The sequence below is a fragment of the Microcaecilia unicolor genome, chromosome 2 (assembly GCF_901765095.1).
Source record: "Microcaecilia unicolor chromosome 2, aMicUni1.1, whole genome shotgun sequence".
NCBI lineage: Eukaryota > Metazoa > Chordata > Amphibia > Gymnophiona > Siphonopidae > Microcaecilia > Microcaecilia unicolor.
The window spans coordinates 252783817-252808656 of record NC_044032.1 but is presented as its reverse complement, the minus strand read 5'-3'; the positions used below and the strand labels follow the sequence as shown (position 1 = coordinate 252808656).

The 24840-nt window shown below is 42.9% G+C and overlaps 1 protein-coding gene across 11 annotated transcripts in view; it reads left to right on the top strand.

Moving 5' to 3' along the window:
* The window catches only part of HDAC6 (histone deacetylase 6), a 129768-nt gene that overhangs the window by 48257 nt on the left and 56671 nt on the right, over window positions 1-24840 (top strand). For all 11 annotated transcript variants that reach the window (XM_030193921.1, XM_030193920.1, XM_030193916.1 and 8 more), the window contains 4 exons: window positions 1954-2060; window positions 2191-2258; window positions 14398-14578; window positions 20328-20456. In XM_030193921.1, coding sequence (XP_030049781.1) covers window positions 1954-2060; window positions 2191-2258; window positions 14398-14578; window positions 20328-20456 — 485 coding nt within the window. The remainder of the gene's footprint in view (window positions 1-1953; window positions 2061-2190; window positions 2259-14397; window positions 14579-20327; window positions 20457-24840) is intronic.

Genomic DNA, 24840 nt, shown 5'->3' with positions numbered 1-24840 from the left:
TATGACTGCTAGTCCCATAGGTGAGCTGCTGGATTAGAGCCAGGCTGGAAAACGGCAACTGAACTGCAGTTTAGTGCTCAGTATTCCTTGGTTTCTGCTACCATGCAGAGCCCCGCATCAAAATGGCATCTGAATCGGAGTTTTTTTTGTCTTTTTAGATTGTTACGGAGAGCCATATTGTAAGGTGGCAAGAGTCGAGAGTATGGGAGCTGCTGCTGCCGTTAATGGAATAACTTTACTTAAAGATGCTTGTGTGTTGCTGACAACTGAGCATCCACAGCCAGAATGAAAGCAGTGACTTGTTCTCTCCCTAGCTGTCATGGAAACCTGCTAATCCCCAAACTACCCAAAAATGGCTATGCTGCATTACCAAACTGAAATACCAATCTCTGCTGGGAAAGTTAGTGAGACAGTCCCCATGCACCTGAGTCCTGACAGGGGAAACATAGGGAAAATAAAAGGTATACTTTCGTTTTTTCATTTTCTTGAAGGGGAAGGGTAAAGGTTTTGATATTCTACTTTTCTGTGGTACAAGCAAAACAGTTTGCATTTATTACATGCAAGGTAGTGGGCTCACAATTTGTTTTTGTATCTGGGGCAAAGTGACTTACCCAGAGTCACAAGGAGCTGCGGTGGGAATTGAACCCAATTCTCCAGCTTGTCAGCTCACTGCATTAACCATTAGGCAGTATTCCACTCTATCTCCTTAATGAGTAACAAATAGCTTGCCATGCTTAACCTGGGCTCTAGTAAAGAAACTGGTCCAGGAGCCAGCCTGATAGCTGTTATCTGTTCTGTGACACATCAAACCTCAAGAGACCCTCCTGGCAAAGAAGTGGGAGTAAGAGGAAAGGGACTTGGATCCATACAAGTATTTTGTAAACGCTTTCCTTCTTCATTACCAACCTGATTTTATATGCTGAGAGGAAGATTAGCACTTAACGTTAAAATTGTCCCTAATACCTGAAGATAGAAAGGTGGCCAATGTAATGCTGATTTTTTTAAAAGGGTTCTGAGGTGATTCAGGAAATTACAGACCGGTAAGCCTGATGCCAGTGCCGGGCAAAATAGTGGAAACTATTATAAAGAATAAAAGTACTGAACACATAGACAAACATGGTTTAATGAGGCAGATTCAACATGGATTCAGCCAAGGGAAGTCTTACCTCACCTATTTGCTTCATTTCTTTGAATGTGTGAATAATCATGGATAAAAGGTGAGCCAGTTGATGTAGTGTATCTAGGTTTTCAGAAAGCATTCACGTCTCTCATGAGAGATGAAAAAGGAAGGAAAAATTTGATCTTACTGATAATTTTATTTCTTTGAGTGCAGTCAGACAAGTCCAGATGACCTCCTGGTATGTTGGAAACCTGTATGAGGTTCCTTTCCTCCTCCACCCCCCCCCCCCCCCCCCAAAAAAAAAAAAAAAATCTTTTTGTTTGGGTTTGTGTGTCTGGAGAAGAATCATGTTTGTTTGGATCCTCAGGAGTGGGTATCTGAGGGTATCCCTAGATTTCTTATTGTGAGAGGAAGAGAACTGTAAGTGGTAGCTTGATATGGAAATTACTGGGGAGCTGTGATTGTACAGTGGTTAATGTAGGACAAAGATCACACCTCTTCAGTTTGTCCCCTTCTGTTGGCAAGTATAACCCACACATTCTGGACTGCTCTGTTAGAACTCGAGGAAAGAAAATGATCAGGTAACACCAAATTTTTCCTTATTGTGGTTGAATTTGTAATGTACGGTGAGGAATATTGAAAAATGTAACTGTCCTTTATAATGTTTATTTTGTTTTTCTCAGATTCCTCTTTCTTTGACACAGCACTTTGAAAAGCCTTTCTGCTTTGACTGAGCTATATATTCTTCAGCAATAACCCAGGCAATAGATTAGCTGGCTTCTTTTGGGTGCAGTAATTTTGTATGTGTGTTTTGTTTTTCTAATTGTGCACAGGGTGGTTACAACATGCGCTCACTGGCGGAAGGGGTGTGCACAGCATTGAAGATTCTGCTGGGAGACCCATGCCCGAGGCTTGCCTCTCCTGTTACACCATGTCAGAGGTGAAGGGAGCAGTAAACATATCAAACAGCTGAGGGGAAAGAAAAGGGATGGGCAGGAGAGGCAATTAGCAGAGCAAGTGATTGGAGGATAGCTAGCTTTAACTAATATTTTGATTGGGTTTTCCTGCAGTGCTCTGGAATCCGTGTCCGAGACAATCGGTGCCCACTATAAATACTGGGAGAGTCTATGGGACTACGGTAAGAAGCCTCACACACAAGGTTCTGTAGAGTGTCTTATTTGCAGTAGTTATTTCCTTATGTTATCACTCCCTCTGTGATCCCTTGTTTGAACTGGTTCTTTTTCTGTCCCTCACATTTGCTTCTTGGGGTTACAGTTTACAATTTATTGATACACCACCATTTAGAAATATTGTCACAGTGATTTACAAATAAGATCATAACAAAGTTGGTAAAGGAGATAAAATTTCTTGTAGAATAGAAAAGAAAACAGAAAATAGTTGCCAAGTATCTGAGGTCCGTTGGATTCCACACTTCTCTTCCCCCTGGCTCTACGTGATGTATGTCTCTTTATAAGTAGAGAATATCTCTCAATTCAATTGGGTCCAAAGGCTTCCAGATACAAAACTTTCTTGAGACCCTTCTTGAATGACTGTTAAGTGGGCTCAAGCCTAAAAAAAAAAAAACTAGATAATTGTTCCACAATGAAAAGCCTACAGCCCTGAAGGTAGAATGATGAATCATATCTAAATGAAGATATCAGAAAGATGGTAGCACAAGAAGATTATGCTGAGCAGATTTGAACGCTCTATGTGAGGAATAGGGTGTTGGCAGACAGAGTAAGGAAAGTGGTGGTGGTGAGTGATAAATCTTATAAATAAGTATTGTAAGGTCTCCACCACCGGGAGACTCTTGGAAAAGTCTCTGCACCGGGAGACTCTTGAGTCCCTCGGCGCTTTAGCTGAGCTGTGTGCTGTAATCCACTGCTAAAGAGCACATGGCAATCCACAAGGTCAGATTATACTTTATTGTAATCCCTTTGTGTCAGCTGCTCCTCCAAAGGTAGTTCCCACCACAGCATTTCTCAAGAAGCATAGCAGTTCAACAGCATAGTATTCAAAACAAAAAAAACAACCCCAAAAGGTTCCAAAATCTAAGCAGTTCATATAAAACAGTTATGCAAAGCAATTCTTCAAACAAAGTAGCTCAAAAAGGGCTCAAACTCCCAGCAGTTCATGTATAGCAGGTATGCAAAGTAATTCTCCACACACGGTAGCTCCTGAAAGGGTTCAAACCCTCCCCAGCAGTTCATGTCAGCAGTTAGGCAAAACAATTCCTCAAACACAGCAGTTCAGAAAGGGTTCAAACTCCCAGCAGTTCATGTAAAGCAGTTATGCAAAAGTAATTCTCCAAACACTGTAGATCAAAAAGGGTTCAAACTCCCAGCAATTCATGTAAAGCAGTTATGCTCAAAACCACCACTCCTCCTCTCTCCCTTTCAAAAGAAATCAACCTGGGGGGTGGCAAGGGTCCCTTCCCAACCAGGCCAGCATTATACCCTGACCACCACCCGCATGACCCTTCTGTGGTAAACCTGTTCTCTCAGCTCCCCTCATGGGATAGCCACCTTTTCCCTTCTTCTACCAGGCTGTCCTCACGAGCAGCCCTCTCCTGTTTCACCTCCTTTCCTTCCAGTTTAGTCAGAGCAGCAAATCTCCATCGGCTCCTCTTGCTCTAGTTCTTCCCCCTTTTCTTCCTCTTGCCAGTCCATAGGTTCCTCCCAACACCCATTGCTCAGCTGCTCTCCTTTTGCATGATTGGGCAGGTTCAGAAATCCTTCCCACATTCTGGCTCTTTGGGACAGGTTCTTCCAACTCCCTTCTCTTGCCCTTCTGACCTCCTCTGGGGGCTGTTGGGGATTGAAGTCCCTGTTTCTACCATGGGACCTACTCAGGGGCTGCTGGGAATTGTAGTCTTTTCCTTTTCTCCAGTCCCCCAGGAGAATAGACTCCTTCCTTTCTCTACCCATCTCCCTCCCTCTCGAGCCTCCTCGTTCCTCCATGTGCCTTCATTCTCCCTCTCACCCTCATATTCCTCACAGTATTAAAATTTTAAATGTAATTTTGTGAAGGATTGGGAGCCAGTACTCCTCCTTTAGTAGTGAAAATACATGGTCCCACTTTTTTGCCCTGTTAATGAGATTAACTGCTGTGTGTTGAACTATTTGAAGATGCCAACTAGCTTAAAAGCTTTTAAGTTAAGAGTTACAGTAGTCGATGTTGCTTATGGCTATCAAAAGTATTAGCGTTCACAGGGCTTTCTAGGAGAATCATGACTTAACTGAATATATTATCCTTAATTTAAAGGAGGCCTCTTTGGATATGTAAGAAATATGACTTCTGAACCCTTCCCTGTGCATGGTCTTGCCCTTATGTTATAAGAAGTGGGAGAAGTGGGTTTAGGCAGAAAGATACGAAGTTCTGCCTTAGTCACGTTCAGTTTTAGATGGCAATGGGACATCTAGATAGCAATGTCAGACAAGCAGGTTGAGTCTTGGGCTTGGATTCCTGGTGAAATTTCAAGTGTAGAGAAGTAAATCGAGAGTCATCAACATAAATATGGTACTGAAAACCATTGAAGAAAATCAAAGCACCAAAGGAACAAGTATAGAAAGAAAAGAGAAGAGGTCCCAAGACAAGGCGACTGATGAGGATCCACCAGAGCATACATGAAAATTGCAATGGTTAAAATAAAAAGAAAATTAAGGCAAAAAAGTCCTGAAATCCAAATGAGGATAGCATATCAAGTAGGATAGCATATCAATATGTTTACTGCTGTAATTGCCTCCTGCTCGTGTTGGATCTATTCTTACTTTACACCGCCTTGAGTGAATTCCTTCAAAAAGGCGGTAAATAAATCCTAATAAATAAATAGTAAGTGGTGATCAACAACACAAGGCCATACATCATAGAATTGGTGCTGAGCCTTTAGAATGGCTTTTTTACTCTTTGTGGCCAGCGCATCATTATAGAAGACAGAACTTGGTATCTGCTGAGTTTTCAGAGCCATTTCCTCCTCCATACTGCCAATTCAGGGCCTCTTCAAAACAGATTATCCATAACATGCTCTACACTGCCAATTCTGCACAGCCAGCATTTCACATAGTGCTGTGATTTTGTTCTTCACCCAGTGCAGAGGACTGTTGCATAGAGGAGTTCCTTCCATAGTTTTTGAGCAGAACACTTTTTCTACAGATTATCGTTCATTTTTCTTTCCTAGTATAGGTTGTGTAACATGGTTCTGGCCTGGTGTAGTTGCTCCAGATCCTACTTGCTTTCTGATCCTCCTAGACTTTTATCACTGGTTCTGTTCCTACAACTGGAAAAACGATTTTTGGGGCATAATACAGTCATCTGGATCGCTCCAACTGCTTTTACAAAGCTTGATGGAGCAATTCAGAAAATTCTACACAGCAAACTAAATAAGGCATGTTTCTGTGGATAAAGACTTTTTCCCCCCTATATATTCGAAGGTGCAAGAAATGCTGATCTACTCTAATGAATCCAAACTTCTAATATAAGACGCAGAATCATATACTAATTTCCTTGGTCTCCTAGAAAGTTCTGAAGAACAAAACATGCCACTGTTTTACCAATGCATGGCCTTCTAAACAAGTTCCATCTATTTTGTACTAGGTCCTGCTCTTGTCTTTTCTAGTAATAGTCAAAGCATCTTGAATAACCCTAGTAAAGATCCACGTCTTAGATCAATTAGACAAGGTCTTCGAAGAACCATTTTTCTTTTTTCATCCCAAATTGCTGTTTATCATCCTATCAAGCTACATCTCCAGAAAATACAGGTTTTTCCTCCAGATTTAAGAAATTTCCCTTTTCCCATGGCTGCCAGGCACTTAGCTTACCTGGGGTTCCTTCTTTGGAAGGGAAGTAAAGCACACAGTATAAAGCTGAAAAGACCACTGATCCATTTACAGCACCTAGCGCTGGTTCAGTCAACTTTTTATGTTCTTTAAGGTATATCAGTGTGAAAAAGTTGCCTTCCTGTTTTAGAGGCAGAGTACAATAAGTGCAACATCTGCTTAACTAAAACAATGATCCTTTTTTATAATTTGAGCCCCCGTCATAGGCAGTGATTCTTCAAAATCTACACCTTGCCCAACTTGGAGGAGGTAGGGTTCATATTCTCCTAAGCCAGTTGGAACAGATTACCACAGATTCCTTATTCATTTCTATAATAAATACAGGATACTGGTTAAGATTTCTAATGCAACTACCCTATCAGCCCTTGTAATGGTCTTATTTTCCCAAGAAGTCAGTCCGCTCCTATAGTGCTATAGAACTAGAGGCTGACCGAAATTCACTGCTCGGTTTCAGCCAAAACTGGTCTGGCCGACCCTTGAACAGAACCCACTCCCTACCCCCATGACCAGACAGAGCCTTCCTTCCCCCCGTGCCTTGCAACCAGACATAGCCCTCTCCCGGACCTACCTAAAACCCAGGTGTTCTAGTGGTCTAACCGGAGCAGGATCAATCCCTAGTTGCTCCTGCCACCTCTGCCATCAGAATGGCTGCCAAGACCTTCAACGGCAATCTTGCTAGATTACTGCAGAAGTTGCTTCAGCCATTTTGAGATTGGAGCCAGCAGGGTTTCTAAGGTAGGCCTGTGGAGTGGTGGGAGGGGTGGCTGTTTTGGTTGGCAGGGATTTTCATTTTCAGCTGAAAATTCACAAGTATTTTCAGCCAGACTCGAATCATGGCCAAATCAGAAATTCAAGCTAGTTTTGGTATTCAAACCAAAATTTGGTCGGTCTCTATGTAGAAACAATTCCTCACCTCATTCCAAGGAAGACAGGAGGCTTGCATTCCATCCTGGATCTCGGAGACCTAAATCTTCCTCTACAGAGAGAAATTCAAAATGAACTTTTTCTGTTCTTCTGTCCCCACAAAAGGAAGATTGGCTGTGCAGCGCAGATTTCAGTGATGCTTACATACTCATCCCAGTTCTTGTCCAATGCTGGCGGTTATCTCCAGTTTCAACTCTGCAGGGACCTCCAGTACAAATTCCTCTTTTTTCAGCCTTTTATTGGCGTCCAGAATTTTTACCAAATGGCTTGTAGTCACTGCCACACATTTTTACAAAGGCTATCTGGTGTTTTTTACCTTACTTGACAGGTTTGCTTGTTGCAGCATCTTCAGAGAGCATTGCATTAGTCCTTAGGAACAGGGTAATTTATTTGCTCCAGTCTGGGCTTTGTAATCAACTTCCAAAAATCAGACTTGCATCTTACAAACAAGACTGTCCTTCATGGAGGTTATTTTAGACAAATACAAGAATGGGCATTTTCTGCAACTGGACAAACAGTGCTCCTTAATGCTGTATATCATAAGGAAACTTTGAATATTCTCACTGCCAAAGCTTACTTAAATAGCTAAACTAATGGCTATTGTGGTGTGCATTGTTTTTTTGCTCATCTGAAAATGAGACAACCTTATTGGGATCTCAAATTCCAATGGAACCAGCATATTCAACCTCTGTCTATCATGCTGCATCCTTCATTTCAGTTACAAACCGTGCTTCATTGATGGAAGCCTAAGAGCAACCTCACACAATGTTTCCCCTTTGCTCCTCTGTAATACCATTTGTCCTGACAATGAATGCTGCCATCATAGGTTGGGGTGCCCACATAAACTCTCGCCTTATGTAAGGGATGTGGTCAAAGCCTTGAATGCCTCTTGCATATCAGCTGCCTTAAGCTACAGGCTATGTCCACTTTCTTCAAGACTATTTGATCTTAGTTCAAACACACAACAAAATATTTTATGTCCACAAGCAGGGACAGATAGAATCTTTCCCCCCATTTAAATACAAGCAGCTTATCTCCTTGGTATCCAGGATCAAGTGGCTGACAAGCTGAGTAGAGTCTTCCAGCCACATGAGTAGTACTTCTGTTACAAAGTGCTGCAATTCATCTTCCAAGCTGGAGGGATCCCTTGGATATATTTCCCATCATCGAAAATGCAAAGCTGCTGCTTTATTACTCAATCTGCCATCCCCAGATCATTTGGCAAGGGATGCTCTAACAGACTGGGCATCTAAATGGCAGATGATGTTTAATGTGAGCAAGTGCAAAGTGATGCATGTGGGAAAGAGGAATCCGAATTATAGCTACATCATGCAAGGTTCCACATTAGAAGTCACCAACCAGGAAAGAGATCTAGGCATCATCGTTGATGATTCATTGAAACCCTCTGCTTAGTGTGCGGCAGTGGCTAAGGAAGCAAATAGAATGTTAGGTACTATTAGAAAAGGAATGGAAAACAAAAATGAGGACATTGTAATACCTTTGTATTGCTCCATGGTGTGACCACACATCGAATATTGTGTTCAATTCTGGTCACTGCATCTCAAAAAAGATATGGTGGAATTAGAAAAGTTACAGAGAAGGGTAATGAAAATGATAAAGGGGATATGATGACTTCCCTATGAGGAAAGGCTAAAGCAGCTAGGGCTCTTCAGCTTGGAGAAAAGACGGCTGAGGGGAGATATGATAGAGGTCTATAAAATAATGAGTGGCATGGAACGGGTAGACATGAATTTCTTGTTTACTCTTTCCAAAAATACTAGGACTAGGGGGCACGCAATGAAGCTACAAAGTAGTAAATTTAAAACGAATTGGTCAATGTGTAATTAAACTCTGGTGTGGTAAAAGCATTTAGCTTAGCGGAGCTTAAAAAAAGTTTGGACTGCTTCCTAAAGGAAAGTCCATACACCATTATTAAAATGAACTCGAGGAAAATCCACTGCTTATTTCTAGGATAAGCAGCATAAAATATATTGTACTTTTTTTGGGATCTTGCCAGGTGCTTGTGACCTGGATTGACCACTGTTGGGAACAGGATGCTGGGCTTAATGGACCTTTGGTCTGTCCCAGTATGGCAGTACAGCCTCTGTTCTTCTTTTTCATCTGTCCCACTCATGACAAAGGCTCTGCACAAGTTTCAACAGAGGCCAGGCATGATGATTTTTCTAATGCTGCACTGGCCTCATCAAAACTCCATCCACCTTGCAGGCTTCCAATTTCATCATTTTTTATCAAACAGGACAGTTGCTGCTTTGTTCATCCCATCCTCAAAACCCAAAGCCTCACAGCATGGATAGTGAGCAGTACTTAGTCATGGCACTAGGTCTTCCAATGCATTTTAAATACATTTAAATTGCTTTTAGGAAGCCATTTACCAGATGTGCCCGTGCTTTCAAGTAGAAGAAGTTTTCCATCTGGCACTTTATAAATGGTCATGACCTCATTCACTGCCCTTCTTATCTTTATACTGTCTCTATCATGTAGGCTTCAAACTTCTGTCAGTGCGTATATCGGTGCTCTTTTGGGCTGTCATACTCAGATTGATAGCTGCCTTCGCAGTGTCCACTCATTTCTTGATTTATGAAAGACTTTCTCATCTCAAACCATCATTGTGGAAATCTGTGCCATTAACATTGTCCTTACAACCCTTATGAAGCCATCATTTGGGCCAATTCAGCCTCTTTCTGGTAGCATTTATCTCTGCTACAAGAATGTGAGTTTCAAACTTTAGTTACTTATTGGCAGGTAAACTTCTGGCCTATGTATTGAAAAAACAAGCCACTAGCATCTTTATAACCTATGTAAAGGATAATGCAGGAGAGGCCCATTAAGATAGAGATCTGATTGCACAAACCTTTGTGAAGTTTTATAAGGCTCTTTAAATACCATAGGCACCAATATCCCTGGACACCATCAACCAGTATTTTTCTGATGCTGGATTACCTCATCTAACCCCGGAGAAGGCAGATCAGTTATCTCTTCCCATTACAGAAGAAGAGCCTATGTGGGCTATTAAGAACTTGCTACTTGGTAAAGCCCCAGGTTTAGATGACTTCACTGCAAAATTGTCTATGTGCTTTAGGCAATATTTGGTGGGTCTATTAACGAGACTCTTTAATGGGTTAGAGGAGGGAGCTATCGTACCACATTCATGGAGATTGGCAAGGGTGACAGTCATATTGAAGCCTGGTAAGGATCCTGCTAACTACAGATCCTACTGGCCTATTTCCCTGCTGGGTACTGATTACAAAATTTTTTTTATTAAAATACTGGTGAAACAGCTACTGAATTATCTGCCCCATCTAGTGCCGGATACTCAGGTGGGTTTTATTACCATCTGACAAAGTTTCAATAGGGTTCTGCAGCTTATTTGAAATACAAGATCACGGTGCAACCCAGCACTATTTCTGGACGTAGATGCAGATAGGGACTACTGGCTCTAATTGATAAGAACCTTAAGTGTGTTTTGGTATGAAAGGCTGGTATTGGATTAAAATTCTTTATATACAGCTCTTAGCCAGTATACAAATTAATGGGACTTAGGTTTTTGAATTAGGGAGGGAAACGAAGCAAGGCTGTTCCCTGTCCCCTCAATTGCCCTAGCAATGGAACCACTAACACAGAAGATGAGGCAACAGCAAAATATTAAGGGCATCATTTGTGGGGATAGGCACCATAAACTACTTTTGTTTGCGGATTCCATATTTACCCTCACAGACCCCCATGGCTCCCTGGCAGGAATGGTAGAGTGGATAATAGTAGAGGCCCTGAGGAATTATGGGACAGTAGCAGGCTTTCATATCAATATGTCTAAATCAGAAGTCCTGAATATTTCTGTTAGCTCAGAGGATATAAGCGTGGTTGAAACGCCAGTATCCCTTTAGGTGGGCAGCCAAAAGCTTACGATATGTGGGTATTTAACTTATGGTGGACAGTGCCTCCATTATGCTGCTAACTATCACACCTTCTGAAGGCCATTTGGGAAGATTTGGAGGAGGGGAAACCTGACAGTGTCCTGGTTGGAGAGGGTGCATGTGGTTAAGATGATGGTCCTCTCTAGATTGTTATATTTATTTATGGCCCTGCCTGTCCCCTTATCAGAACAACATTTTTGTGCATTGCACCTTAGATTCTTCCAGTTTATTTGGTAAAGGACCTCCCCTCCCCAAATAACCAGGAGTACTTTTTGTCAACTTAGGGCACGAGGGGGCATTTTGGTCCCCAGTTTTAGATTATGTGTTTCTGGGATACAGTATTTGATTATGGACATTTTGAGAATTACTGTGCCAAAGATTTTAGCCTGCAGCTTGCTTAACAATGGACCTCTGGGCCTTCCAGACAGACTCCAGAAGTTTTGTAGCTAGTGTGATCACAGCAAGCTGCCTGGTATTTGCTTCAACGCAGAAGAAACCTGAGGTATCGGCACTCCATCTCACGGATATGAGAAGGAATTGACTTTTACATTTCAAAAAACTTGGGAAATATATGGTAGTTTTAATTTGCAAAGGTTATATGTCACTAAGTTTTATAGTGAGGGTGGGGGGGTCTGGGGGAATAGTGAAGGATTGGGATGGGGAGGTAGGGACCTTTTGGTTATTAGAGAAATTTCATGCAATGTACTGAAGAGTCACAGTACATTTTGAAATTGATGGGCTTACTTTAGGTTCTTGAGTTGAGAGGTGTGGTTTAAATTCAAGTAAAAAAAAAACCCCATACCTTTAGTTACTTATGAGCCTTTCATATGATTTCAAAATAACAATGTTGTGCTCTGACATCCCTGTTTTTATTGAAAGTGGTAATACCTTTTCATGTGAACAAGAATGTAATACTTTCTGCCCAAAGCTTCATAATCTACATGAGAGAGCCCTCTGCACTGCAAATGGGCACTCTCTTATTATCTCAAATGATCAGAATCTATCACAAAATCTGTGTAATTTTTTTTGTCTTCTTTGACCCCTACAGAATTGGCATTTCAGTTGCAAAATGAGCCTTAGCTAATTGGCTGGCATCATTCGTCCAGCTCTGTTGTAAACAGCCTAGTGTTCCTCTCTCCTCTAAAATGAAATTAGAGCCAATGCAGCAGCTACTGTAGTTTTTCTGAAGTCTGCTTCATTGTGCACCATTAGTGAAGTAACTACCTGGTCCTCGCTTCATACATGTGCATTGTAATATTGATTGGATCAATGTGCAATTTGAGACTGTGCATTTGGTCAAGCAGTGCTGGTAAATCTGTGTGAGATTGCAACTTTTGCACCCTTTTAATGCGTGGGAAAGGAGCGGGGAAGCAGCAGGATCAAAAAGATTAGGGAGACACTGGTGCTGGGTAAAGGTACAGGATGTAGAATAAAGAGAGCAGGTAGGGGATAGGGAGAGAGGAGAGAAACTGCTTGGCACAACTACATGATCCAACAAGGTATCTTCCCCAAGGAATATGGCAATATTCTACTCACCCCAATACCAAAAGATCCCAAGAAAAAAACAAATGAAATCACCAACTACTGACCACTAGCGTCTATCCCATTCGTAGTCAAACTGATGGAAAGCATGATAACCAAACAACTTACAGACTACATAAGCAAATTCTCAATACTACACGTATCACAGTCAGGATTTCGCCCCCTTCATAGCACTCAAACAGTACTACTCACTGTCCTAGCCAAATTCAAACAAGAAATAGCATTAGGCAAAAACATCCTCCTCCTCCAATTCAACATGTCGAGCGCTTTCGACGTGGTAAACCACAATATATAAACAAGCCTACTAGACAAGTTCGGGATTAGTGGAAACATACTCAGCTGGATCAAGGGTTTCCTAACTACCAGAACATATCAAGTAAAATCAAACTCAAATATATCATCACCGTGGAAAGCTTTCTATGGAGTACCACAAGGATCACCGCTATCACCGACCCTCTTCAACCTAATGATGACCCCACTAGCCAAGTCCCTATCCAATCAAGACCTTAACCCTTTCATCTACACAGACGATGTCATGATATACATTCCTTACAAAACCAATCTGACAGAAATCACCAACAAAATCAAGCTAAGCTTGAACATCATGGATACATGGGCAAATGCATTTCAACTAAAACTCAATAAAGAAAAAACACATTGTCTCATCCTCACATCCCAGCACAACACAGACAACCCCACAAGTATCAACACCCCAGATTACACCCTCCCTATTTCAGACAGCCTGAAAATTCTCGGCGTTATAATGGACCGTAACCTAACACTGGAGAGCCAAGCAAAATCCACTACAAAGAAAATGTTCCACGCAAGATGGAAACTCAAACGCGTGAAACAATTCTTCCTGAGGGAAACATTTCGCAACCTGATACAATCAATGGTAATAAGCCACTTAGATTACTGCAATGGAATCTATGCAGGATGCAAAGAACAAACCTTAAAAAAACTTCAGACAGCTCAAAACACGGCAGCTAGGCGCATATTTGGAAAAACGCAATTTGAAAGTGCAAAACCCCTCCGTGAAAAACTACATTGGCTCCCAATCAAAGAATGCATTGCCTTCAAAATCTGCACCATGGTTCACAAAATTATCTACGGTGAAGCGCCTGGTTACATGACAGACTTAATCGACCTACCAACCAGAAACACATCTGCTTCAACACTAACACATCTAAATCTACACTACCCAAGCTGTAAAGGTCTTAAATACAAATGTACCTTCGCATCCAGCTTTTCCTACATAAGCACACAATTGTGGAATGCGCTACCAAAAGCCATGAAAACGATGTACAACCACCTAAACTTCCGGAAAATACTAAAAACCACCCTGTTTAAAAAGGCATACCCTCCCGATCCAACTTAAATGCCTGACCTCGACTACACAAGAAAAACTAAAACATGTAATGAACATATCTCTACTCTTCTGCTCGACGATTCTTACTGTGGCCCTGCCATATGATCATCATCATACCACAACACCACATTGTACTTGTTCACACCAGAATCGGTAAACGCCATTCCGGTACCATGTAAGCCACATTGAGCCTGCAAATAGGTGGGAAAATGTGGGATACAAATGTAACAAATAAATAAAATACTAAAGTAAAAAAAGGACCTAGAGTGGGGAATACTGGTGTTGGGCAGAGGATAAAGGGGGAGGGTGTGAGAGGAATACAGGAGCTGGAGGTTTTGGGGAGGTAGTATCTTTGTGCTACCATGCTCTTGTTTTTGTAAGAGGTAGAGGGTATTTTGGTGCCATCCTTTTGGGGGATACTTCACAATTTTTCAGAAATTTGGGGGTACTTTCTACTTGAAAGGTTAATAAATACTGCTGTAAAAAAAATACTAGAGCCAGTAAACCTGTGCACTAAAAAAAGGGAGACTGTATTTATACTTGAATTGCGGAATGGATTTTTTTTTACAACTTGTTCTTTTGTCGACCCCTAGTGCTTGCCCTCTGCATAGATAACTGAATAGCGCTTGTATTGGAAACCTTATAAAGTTTGATTATATGAATTGTATTCCTCAGGGTCAGGGTACCTGTCACCAGAGGAAGAGAAGGAGCAAACAGACAGAGGGATGCTGAGCCCTGAGGAGCTAGATGCTCTTTTAGATGCAACAATGATAGAAGTCATGAGACCCTTGCCCAAGGAACGAACAGGACTTGTCTACGATGAGAGGATGAAGGATCACTACAACATGTGGGACAGGTTAGGGGAAGCTCGCACTTCTACTGCCTGTGCTATCCCTGTTCTGTGGTGGGACTGTGTGTGAGGGAAGCTTGCACTGTTGCTGCCTGTACTGTCCCTGTTCTTTAGTGGGACAATGTGTGGGAGGAAAGCTTGAACTGCTGTTGCCCGTGTTGTCCCTGTTCTGTGGTGGGACAGTGTGTGGAAGGAAAGCTTGAACTGCTGTTGCCCTGATCTGTGGTGGGACTGTGTGTGAGGGAAGCTTGCACTGTCGCTGCCTTTGCTGTCCCTGCTGTGTGGTGGGAGAGTGTGTGGGAGGGAAGCTTGAACTGCTGCTGCCTGTGCTGCCCTCTGTTGAGGGCATGAGGGAAACTTGCACTGCTGCTTCCCATGCTGTCTCTGTTTGGCAGTGGGAGAGCGTGAGTATTTCTTCAATTACAGCCAGGATAATGCAGCCACACCTTTGGTGATATCCTCCAATAGCTGCCAAAGCAGAGCTGTCCTCTCTAGCACAGACATTTGTCCCATACCAATGGGTATTTGTCCCATACCCATTGGTAAAAGGAGACACACTCTAGCTCTCAGCTCCAGGCCATTGCAGGCTAACTGATCGCTGAGGAAGATTTATCTGAAACGGGCTCTCTGTTGGACAGCAGTCGCATGACTTAGATACGTTTTTGTGCTTTGAAATTATTCTAACTCGTGATCTAATTTTTTGGGTAAAACTTATGTGGCTAATTCGGGCATTTACAGTGTTCTCTGTAGTAGTTTGAGGTGTGGATTTTATTTTTCAACACTTTATTAGTTTTGCACATTTATAGACAAGATGAAAGACTGTGATGTTTTCTATAGAGCTTGAATGATTTGGCTGAAAATTTGTTATAAAATGATTTTCAGCTCTAGGTGCTGATAACATGGCTCTTTAACTGAATGTCTTTCTGTTTACATAGTTGCTTTGGTTTTGCGGCTTGATATTGGGGAAGAGGTTTTTCCACAGATATTTACATATTTTTACTCTTCTCACCTGGGTTCTTTTAGTGAACTAGAGTTCTACACCCATTAAAGCATGCGTTACATTTTCCGCCTTAACCATTACGCCTGCTCACTTGTCAGTCTACTTGTTAAGAATAGGTCACATACGTTATATCTCTCTCTCTCTCTCTCTCTCTCTCAAGAGGAAAATAAAAACAAAAAAATATGGGAAATTTGCAAATGGACCTCAAAAAGTTTAACAGTACCAGCATGTATTCCTCAGACAGCGAGGTCCAGTGGGTTGGCACTGAGGTACCGGCGGGACTCCCTCCACCTAATGCCAAGCACACTTCCAACTCCACTATAGTACTGATGGGTCTTGATACCTGCTTCACAGCTTCTGCAGCCTTATCAAAAGCAGGGAAACCTGAAGCGATGGACCACACAGCAAATCCTTGTAAATCACCGCCAACCATGCTGTGCTAGTTCCCCCAGCCAAGATCAGCAAAGTTGTGGCTGCTGTAGGATCCGACACAGCTGTAGTACCCTGCCCACTCCTCTCCCATACGAGTCTAAGATGGTTACAAGTGAACCTCCTCTCAGCAGCATGAGGCAGTTGGGAACCATACAGCAAGGTTGAGCTCAAGCACTGCAGCCCCCCTCCCCCCACTCAATTCATTAGCATCGCCAAGAAATAAACCAAAAAGCCCTTAAGCAGCATCTCTGACTGAGACACACAAAACCGTGTGAGGGTTGAAGCCCTCCCCACTCAAGCCAGTGAGCAACCAGTTTGCTCTTAGCTGCTCATCTACCCCCCCTTTTTGGCCACTGGTGCACAGCATTTTCTCCTACCAGCCATCCTGCCTGGGCCTCCACATATCTGACTGCATCACATTCTGCTAACAACAAGCCAATCTCAACCCTCCAGGACGTATCTGAACCCATCATTTGGAAGCTATTGAAAGCCAAGTGGTTCTGTTAGTGGTATGTATTGTAGTGGCTCTTTGAAATATTAGCTATCTACAGTAATTTGAATAAATTAATGGGCATCTTGTGGTTCTCCAAACAATTGAATTTCTTGCAATTTTGGGGATGACTGTTTGTTTTTAAAGCCATTTATCTGAAGAAATAGACTGATCTATCTAAAAGTATGTGCAGGTTCCATACCTGTGTTAACCTCTACTGCACACCTTCGCTCAGTACCTTTAACGGACATCTCGGAGTCGCTATCTGGACATCAGTTCACACCTTCACAAGGCATTACTCTTTAAGTTCTGCCTCTAGGGCAGACAGACAGTTGTCACATACTGTCCTCCAAATCTGTTTGCCTGATCTTACTCCGCCCAGACTCTACCCTCAGGTTATCCTACTAATGTTGGATAACCTTCTGGACACACTCGGGCCCAGATGCTTAAAACTCTGGCGCTGTACTGAACAGCGTTACTCAAAGTTATATATAATCCCAGAGGAAAAAAGAGATCAAGTATACAGTCTTTCAAAAAAAACTCTGCAGTGAAAGCTAACAATACTTACAGGCTTATTTTCGAAAGAGAAGGGTGCCCATCTTTCGACATAAATCGGGGGATGGGCGTCCTCCCAGGGTCGCCCAAATCGGCATAATCGAAAGCCGATTTTGGGCGTCCTCAACTGCTTTCCGTCGCGGGGACGACCAAAGTTCCCGGAGCTGTGTCGGAAGCATAGCGAAGGCAGGACTGGGTCGTACTTAACACATGAGCGGCGTCAGCCAATAATGGAAAAAAGAAGGGTGTTCCTGACGAGCACTTGGCCGACTTTACTTGGTCCATTTTTTGTTACGACCAAGCCTCAAAAAGGTGCCCAAACTGACCAGATGACCACCGGAAGGAATCGGGAATGACCTCCCCTTACTCCCCCAATGGTCACTAACCCCCTCTCACCCTAAAAAAAAACTTTAAAAATATTTTTTGCCAGCCTCAAATGTCATACCCAGCTCCCTGACAGCAGTATGCAGGTCCCTGGAGCAGTTTTAGTGGGTACTGCAGTGCACTTCAGACAGGCGACCCAGTCCCATACCCCCCCACCCCCCAACTGTTACGTATGTGGAGGAAACAGCGAGCTCTCCAAAACCCACCACAAACCCACTGTACCCACATGTAGGTGCCCCCCTTCACCCCTTAGGGCTATGGTAGTGTTGTATAGTTGTGGGGAGTGGGTTTTAGGGGGCTCAGCACCCAAGGTAAGGGAGCTATGCACCTGGGAGCAATTTGTGACGTCCACTGCAGTTCCCCCTAGGGTGACCGGTTGGTGTCCTGGCATCTCAGGGGGACCAGTGCACTACGAATGCTGGCTCCTCCCACGACCAAATGGCTTGGATTTGGTCGTTTCTGAGATGGGCGTCCTCGGTTTCCATTATCGCTGAAAACCGGGGACGACCATCTCTAAGGACGACCATCTCTAAGGTCGACCTAAATGTTGAAATTTGGGCGTCCCCGACCGTATTATCAAAGCGAAAAATGGACGCAAAACTTGGGTGCCCCGTTCGATTATGCCCCTCCACCTGTATCAAACTATGTTCGATAGAGTACAAAAAACACTCAAGCGGAAAAAGCCTCAACCCTTCCTCCACTTTTGTGTTTCAGAAGAAACAATGGTAGGAATATAATGGATAAGATAATTTCACAGGCATAAAAAAAACCCCTTCAGGATAATTTTGTTAAAGCCTTAATCGAGCCAGCTTTTTGTGGATCCAATCAAAAATGTGATGTGAACATAAAATATCAAACTTAAAGCTGTGTTCATTCTCAACGCGCACTGATTGTGGCCAGAGACTCGCCCATATAATTGTGTCAAAGTGCAATACTTGTATCTACAATAAAACATACGACAAATAAGTGCCAAAAACAATAATACAAAGCTAGTGACTAAGTGCATCCCAAAAAACTGCTCAAAATTGATTTAAAGCAAGTACTTGCACCTTAAGAAGCGTTAGCCTTCTGTAAACGTCATTGGACACAGCTATACGGGCGAAACTCTGGTCACAGTCTGTGCACGTTGAAAATGAAAACAGCTTGTAAGTTAAATTTGATATTATATGTTTATGTAACATTTTTGTTTGGATCCACAAAAAGCTGGTTTGATTAGAGCTTTAACAAAATTATCCTCAAGGGTTTTTTTTTTAATGTCTGTGAAGTTAACTTTCTCTATTTCAGAAGAAACAATGGTAGGAATATAATGGTTAAGAGATCTTACCCATTATATTCCAACCATTGTTTCTTCTGGAGGAAGGGTTCTGAGGCTTTTGTCTTCTTGAGTGTTTTTTGTATTCTATCGAACATAGTTTGATATAGTAAGTATTGTTTGCTTTTATTACCGAAAAAGTTGTTTGTTTTTTTTGAAAAGCTGCACTGAACAGCTCCACAGAAATAACGCTGGAACAGCACATAAGAACAATTCCCTAATGCTCAATGTTAATGAGATGCAAGTATAAGTACGCTCATAGCATTGAGCATTAGGGAGTTCGATGGGAGGATAATGTGTGGTACATGCACTCAAGAGTTGTGCATTAAGCACAGCTCTTAAGCGAATGCCCAGAAGGCATAGGAGAAAACCCCAGGTGGTCTGGTGAGCCCCAGACCCCCCCCCTGAAAATAAATAAAACCCAGGTGGTCCAGTGGGACCTGTAGCCAGGACCCCACCCCTAGAGACTACCCCTAGTAGTCTAGCAGTGGCTCCCCCCCCCCCAACCTTCTCCTACCTAGGAGAAGGGAAGGAATCCTAGTCCCTCCTGCCGGGAGCATCATCAAAATGGCGCTGCCCAGCCTGGTGCATCCTGGGATGCACCGGCCAGGGTGCCACCATTTTGATGATGCGCCTGGCCACCACTAGGCCACTGGGGGTAGTCTTCAGCGGGGTGTCCACCAGGATTGTATTTATGTTTGGGGGGGTCTGGGGTCCACTAGACAGCAGGGCTTTTAGATCTGAGCTAAAAAGGTCATCCCCTCCCCATGGCTGGGCATAACCCTAATGCAAGCTGGTGTAGGGTTTCCTGTGGAAGGAACACCCTTGTTTGATGTGCTGCCCACTGAGCATTGGGGAGGTATATGGAATGACCTCTTTAGCATGCTCATTGAGCTCAGAGTCAGCGCACTCATCGGCTCTGTGCATTTGGTGCTAGCAAATGTGGGTGCTAGTGTGGCACTAATGGCCTCTAGTGCCCCCATTTGTATCAGAGCATTGAGGGCTCAGCTTGACAGGCATCAGAGGTGTGCTACTTTTATCCTGGCTGTCCTCAGAAAAAGCAGAATTGCTCACCTGTAATGGGAGGTTCTTTGTAGACAGCAGGATAATACAAACAAACTGTCCTGCCTAATGTCTCCTTAAAAAAAAAAAAAAAAAGAGGGAAACCACTAGCAGGACAACCAGCAAGTAGGTCCTTGAATTAACCAGCTCTACCAGAGACCCAAAGAAGTGGGCCATCTCAGATTGGTATTGATTGAGGAAGCAGGCTTAACAGGTGGGTGTAGGACAAACTTCTGTGGCAGAGAGGGGAGTCCTGTGCTGGTACTATCAGAGTATATCACCAGAAGTGTGTCTGCTTTATCCTTCTGTCTATGGAAAACCATGATACAGATAAGCAACTGTACTCTGTGAGGGGAGCTTGTACTACTGCTGTCTATGCTGTTCTGTGGTGTGATAGTATGTGTGTTTATGAGGGAAGCTTGCATTGCCGCTGCCTGTTCTGTCCCTGTTCTGGTGTGCGCTGCTTCTACCTGTTCTGGATTTACTTTGTATTGTCCTGCTGTGTTGTCTTCTTGCCTAGTTGTCATCCTGAGGTTCCCCAGCGCATATCCAGGATTTATCAGCTACACATGGATCTTGGTTTAGTGAGTCGCTGTTGCCGGTTGCCCTCACGCTGTGCCACCATTGACGAATTACAGATGTGCCATAGGTAAGATTGAAAGCCAGGTGGTTGTGTTCGTGTTCTGCATTTTAGAGTCACTTTTGAAATATTAGCTGTCTGGAATAATTTGAATAAATTAGTGTGTATCTCCTTGTTTTCTGAACTGCAGTTCTTGCTATTTGAGGATGACAGTTTTCAAGGAAATAGTTTTGAAAGCCATTTAGCTATCTAAATCAGTTTTTTACCTGGCTAAATTGCTGTCATCTCCATAACAGGCATATTTTTAGTTGGATTGCAGGAAGACGTTGCCAGGGACCTCTTTGTTGCTTTTTAAAAATAATGCACATAGATTTTCAGGAAAAGTTTGACTTGTCGTTAAAGCAGACAGAAAAGTCACTGTGGTAATTTTCAAAGTGAAGGCATTATTATTTCCCTTTGTGTCCTGGTGCAAAGTTCGTGGGTAAAAAGTACCTGAAGTCTTTACACCACAGCTGTAGGTTAAAATTGCTTCCTTTTAGACAGTGCTGTGAGAGATTATTTACAGAGGAGATCTGTCTATGTAATTCTAGGGCATTTGAGAGCGCTCTCCATCCTAAAGGATGCCCTGGTGGTCTAGGATAGGATGGGCAGGAGTGATCCCCAGTTACTCCTGCCTCCTGGTTCAAAATGGCAGCTGCAACTTTTTGCAGTAGTCTCATGGTACTCGGGTGATGCCTTGCATCGTTTGAAGCCCCCAAAGTCTCATTTAGGCTGCCCAGCACTTGGCAAAAAGTCACATTTAGGCCCACTTGACTGTTTTTGTGCAGGATCCAGGTCTTGTTGCAGCCTCTTTCTACCCTTTCCCACTCATTGCCATTCAGGCACTGTATTCTTCTGTTCTGGAACTCCTGTTTCCCCTCTTTTCAATAAGTTTTTTCTTTTTAAATTATTATTTATTTGTAAACTATTTTGAATGGATTAAAAACGGTATAAAATTTTATAAGCAGATAATTGCATTAGATCCAACTGTGTTAGGACGCAGTGGTCATCTTGAACTGTTATTGCTCTGTGTGTGGTCCCCTTAAAAGTAATTTCAATAGGAAAAATCCAGCATTATTGTACATTTTGTCCTCTGTGCTGCTGAGTCACCTCTTTATATTCCCTTTGTTACTTGGAAAATATCTGGAAATATCTCATGCTGGTGGTCTTCCTATGTGACCTGGCCTATCTTCTGAGCCACTTAAAAGGTTCACTCCCTGTCTGTGTATTCAGTCGCATCTCTCCTTCACATATGATGCAGAACTAGGAACCTTATGGGCCTGCTTAACTCTTCTTTTTTTTTTTTCCTTCCAGTCCTGGGTCCTTCTGGTTCGCCACTTTCAAAATAGTTTGAAATGCCCTCTTTATGAGTTCATCGTAAGATACTCTGTAACATGACAGACTCCACACACAAGTTATTTCTCCATGACCATTTCTCTAGATTTTGATCTTTAAGAGCAGATCCTCGTTACTATTTGCCAGGTCCCTGATCTTTTGATTCAGTGGCTCCACATCCTCCTGCTTTGCTTTTCACTTCCTCCACTCAATGCACCATTTTGGCTACCTTCATCGGGTTCTCTGAAAGTAAGTGTGCAGTTCTTTTGCCATGCTACTTAATTCAGACTTTAATTCTTCAAACCAGTCTTTCATTTCCAAGGTGGTTGGAAATAACTCTATCACCACACTCCACTCATGTTCACCATTCAGCTCAAATATGAATTTTTTTTAACATTGAATCTTTATTAAAATTTTTAAAGAGCAATAGAAAAAACATAGGTAATTCTCAACCAAAAACGTCATTAACAGTCCAACAATCCCCATACATTCATTGCCATCCCCCCCAACTCTCCCTAACCCAAAACCCAGTTAAATCCTAAGCACTCAGTGGCTTCTTCAGAGTGTTCATCCATATAACTAGAACCCCCTCCTCTTCACCCCCAAGAGTTAAGTAGCATTCAGTAGTAAGTCAAGGTGGACCCATTCTTCGTCAGATGAGTCATAACACCCAAGTCTATGATCTGTTAACTTATCCAAATCCCCAATAAGGGTTAACTTCTGAGCCAACTAAGTAATGTTAGTCCCATCACCTGCTTCCAGTGAGCAGCAATAACACTTTTGGCAGCTGCCAAGCCACTTGGGCCCCTTCTATTACCCAACACCAATAAACACCATTTAGGATCACAAGGAAATACAATGTCCTGTGTTGAAGTTATCCTCCTCGTAACCCCTTTCCAAAACTCCTGAGTCTTCCCACATGTCCAACAAATGTGAAAAAAGGACTCCTTTTCAAGGCCACATCTTCAGCAAAGATCAGAAACCATGGGAAACATAGCTTTTAACTTAACAGGAGTATAATACGATGTGGTCAACACTTTATAAGCATTTTCTTTAAGAAGCACACACATCGAGGCTTTTTTTCACTTTTAGACATACTACATTCCACTCACGCTTAACTCGTTCCCAAAGCTGTATATATGGATATTTATAAAACCCATTTTCCCGAATAAAAAGATATAGAATTGAAATACTCCCTAAGTTTTTCCAAAGAAGCCCATAAATTTTCTAGATGTTAAGTGTCGTCCAGGTCAGCTAGTAACCATCCTTGTTGGGAAATATAATTTTTTACTTGTAAATAAGGAAAAATATTTGAGTGAGATAGACCATAGGCTTGTTTAAGCTCTTCAAAAGAGCGCATTTCTTCCAGATCTAGAAAATGCCGAAAAGTAGTACATTTCCATTTCGCTTATTCCCCAAAAACAGCCCTCCCAAAACCTCCTAAAAAGCAGGGTTCTAGACTAATATGGGCAAAAGAAGGACTATGAGAGCCCCACAGCTTTTTTTTAGTAAACCCCACAATGAAAATAAATGAGATACAAAGGGATTGAGAGAGAGGCCCAGAGAGCCGCCTCTAATGTGTAACCCTGCATATTATATTGTTCCGTATTTGTGATTACATTAGCCCATCCTGACTCCAGGCCATATATAAGTTTCAACTGGGCTGCCCAGTAATACCATAATACATTAGGCGCTCCCCACATCACCCTTCTTGCCAACTGGGAGGATCATCATCAAATAAAACTGGAAATCTCAGCCTGGAACTGCAATAATTCTAACCATGGGATCGATGGAGGGTGAGTTTGAAACAAAAACAGTCAAGGCAGCAGATTCATTGAACTGCAGAAATCCGACCACCATGATAACCAACCTCTAGTCCAACTATGCAAATCCCAACGGAGCTGTTCTTGAATAAAGGAGTATATTTAAGTACAAACAATTTAGATAAATCTCTGAGTATCTGTATACCCAAATACCAAAAACTAGTCTTTGTCCTACAGAAAGGAAATGACTGTTCTTAACCCCCCCCCCCCCCTCCTTAGAAATTGTAATTCCCATTAACTCTGATTTGTCATAATTCACCTTAAATCCAGACATTCTCCCAAAGATATTCAACTCCTCTATTATGATAGGCAAAGAGGGGAATAATTGAACAGTGCCGGAGAAATAGATTGCCGGCGATCTATTTTGGCGGCGCCGCAAACAGCTGGCAGAACCATATTATCAAAAAAGGTGGCCGGCCATCTTTTCTTTCGATAATACGGTTTGGCCCAGCCAAATGCCAGAGTTTGCCGGGTTTGAGATGGCCAGTTTTGTTTTTCAACGATAATGGAAAAAAATGCCGGCGATCTCAAACCCAGCGAAATCCAAGGCCTTTGGTCGTGGGAGGAGCCAGCATTTGTAGTGCACTGGTCCCCCTGACATGCCAAGACACCAACCGGGCACCCTAGGGGGCACTTCTAAAAATTAAAAAAAATATATACAAATACCTCCCAGGTGCATAGCTCCCTTACCTTGGGTGCTGACCCACTCCCCACAACTCTACACCACTACCATAGTCCTTATGGGTGAAGGGGGGCACCTACATGTGGGTACAGTGGGTTTTTTTTTTGGGGGGGGGGTTTGGAGGGCTTAACACTTACCACCACAAGTGCAACAGGTAGGGGGGGATGGGCCTGGGTCCGCCTGCCTGAAGTCCACTGCAACCAACAAAAACTGTTCCAGGGACCTGCATACTGCTGTCTGGGAGCTGGGTATGACATTTGAGGCTGGCAAAAAAGGTTTTTATTTTTATTTTTTTAGTGTGGGAGGGGGGTTGGTGACCTCTGGGGGAGTATGGGGAGGTCATCCCCAATTCCCTCCGGTGGTCATCTGGTGAGTTGGGGCACCTTTTTGAGGCTTGGTCGTGAAAATAAAAGGACCAAGTAAAACCGGCAAAATACTGATTAATGCTGCTTTTCTTTTTTCCATTATCCGCGAAAGCCGCCCATCTGGTAGCTACGCCCATGCCCGCCCATGTCCCGCCTTCGCTACGCCCCCTTGAACTTTCGCCGGCTCGTCGACGGGAAAGCGGCGATGG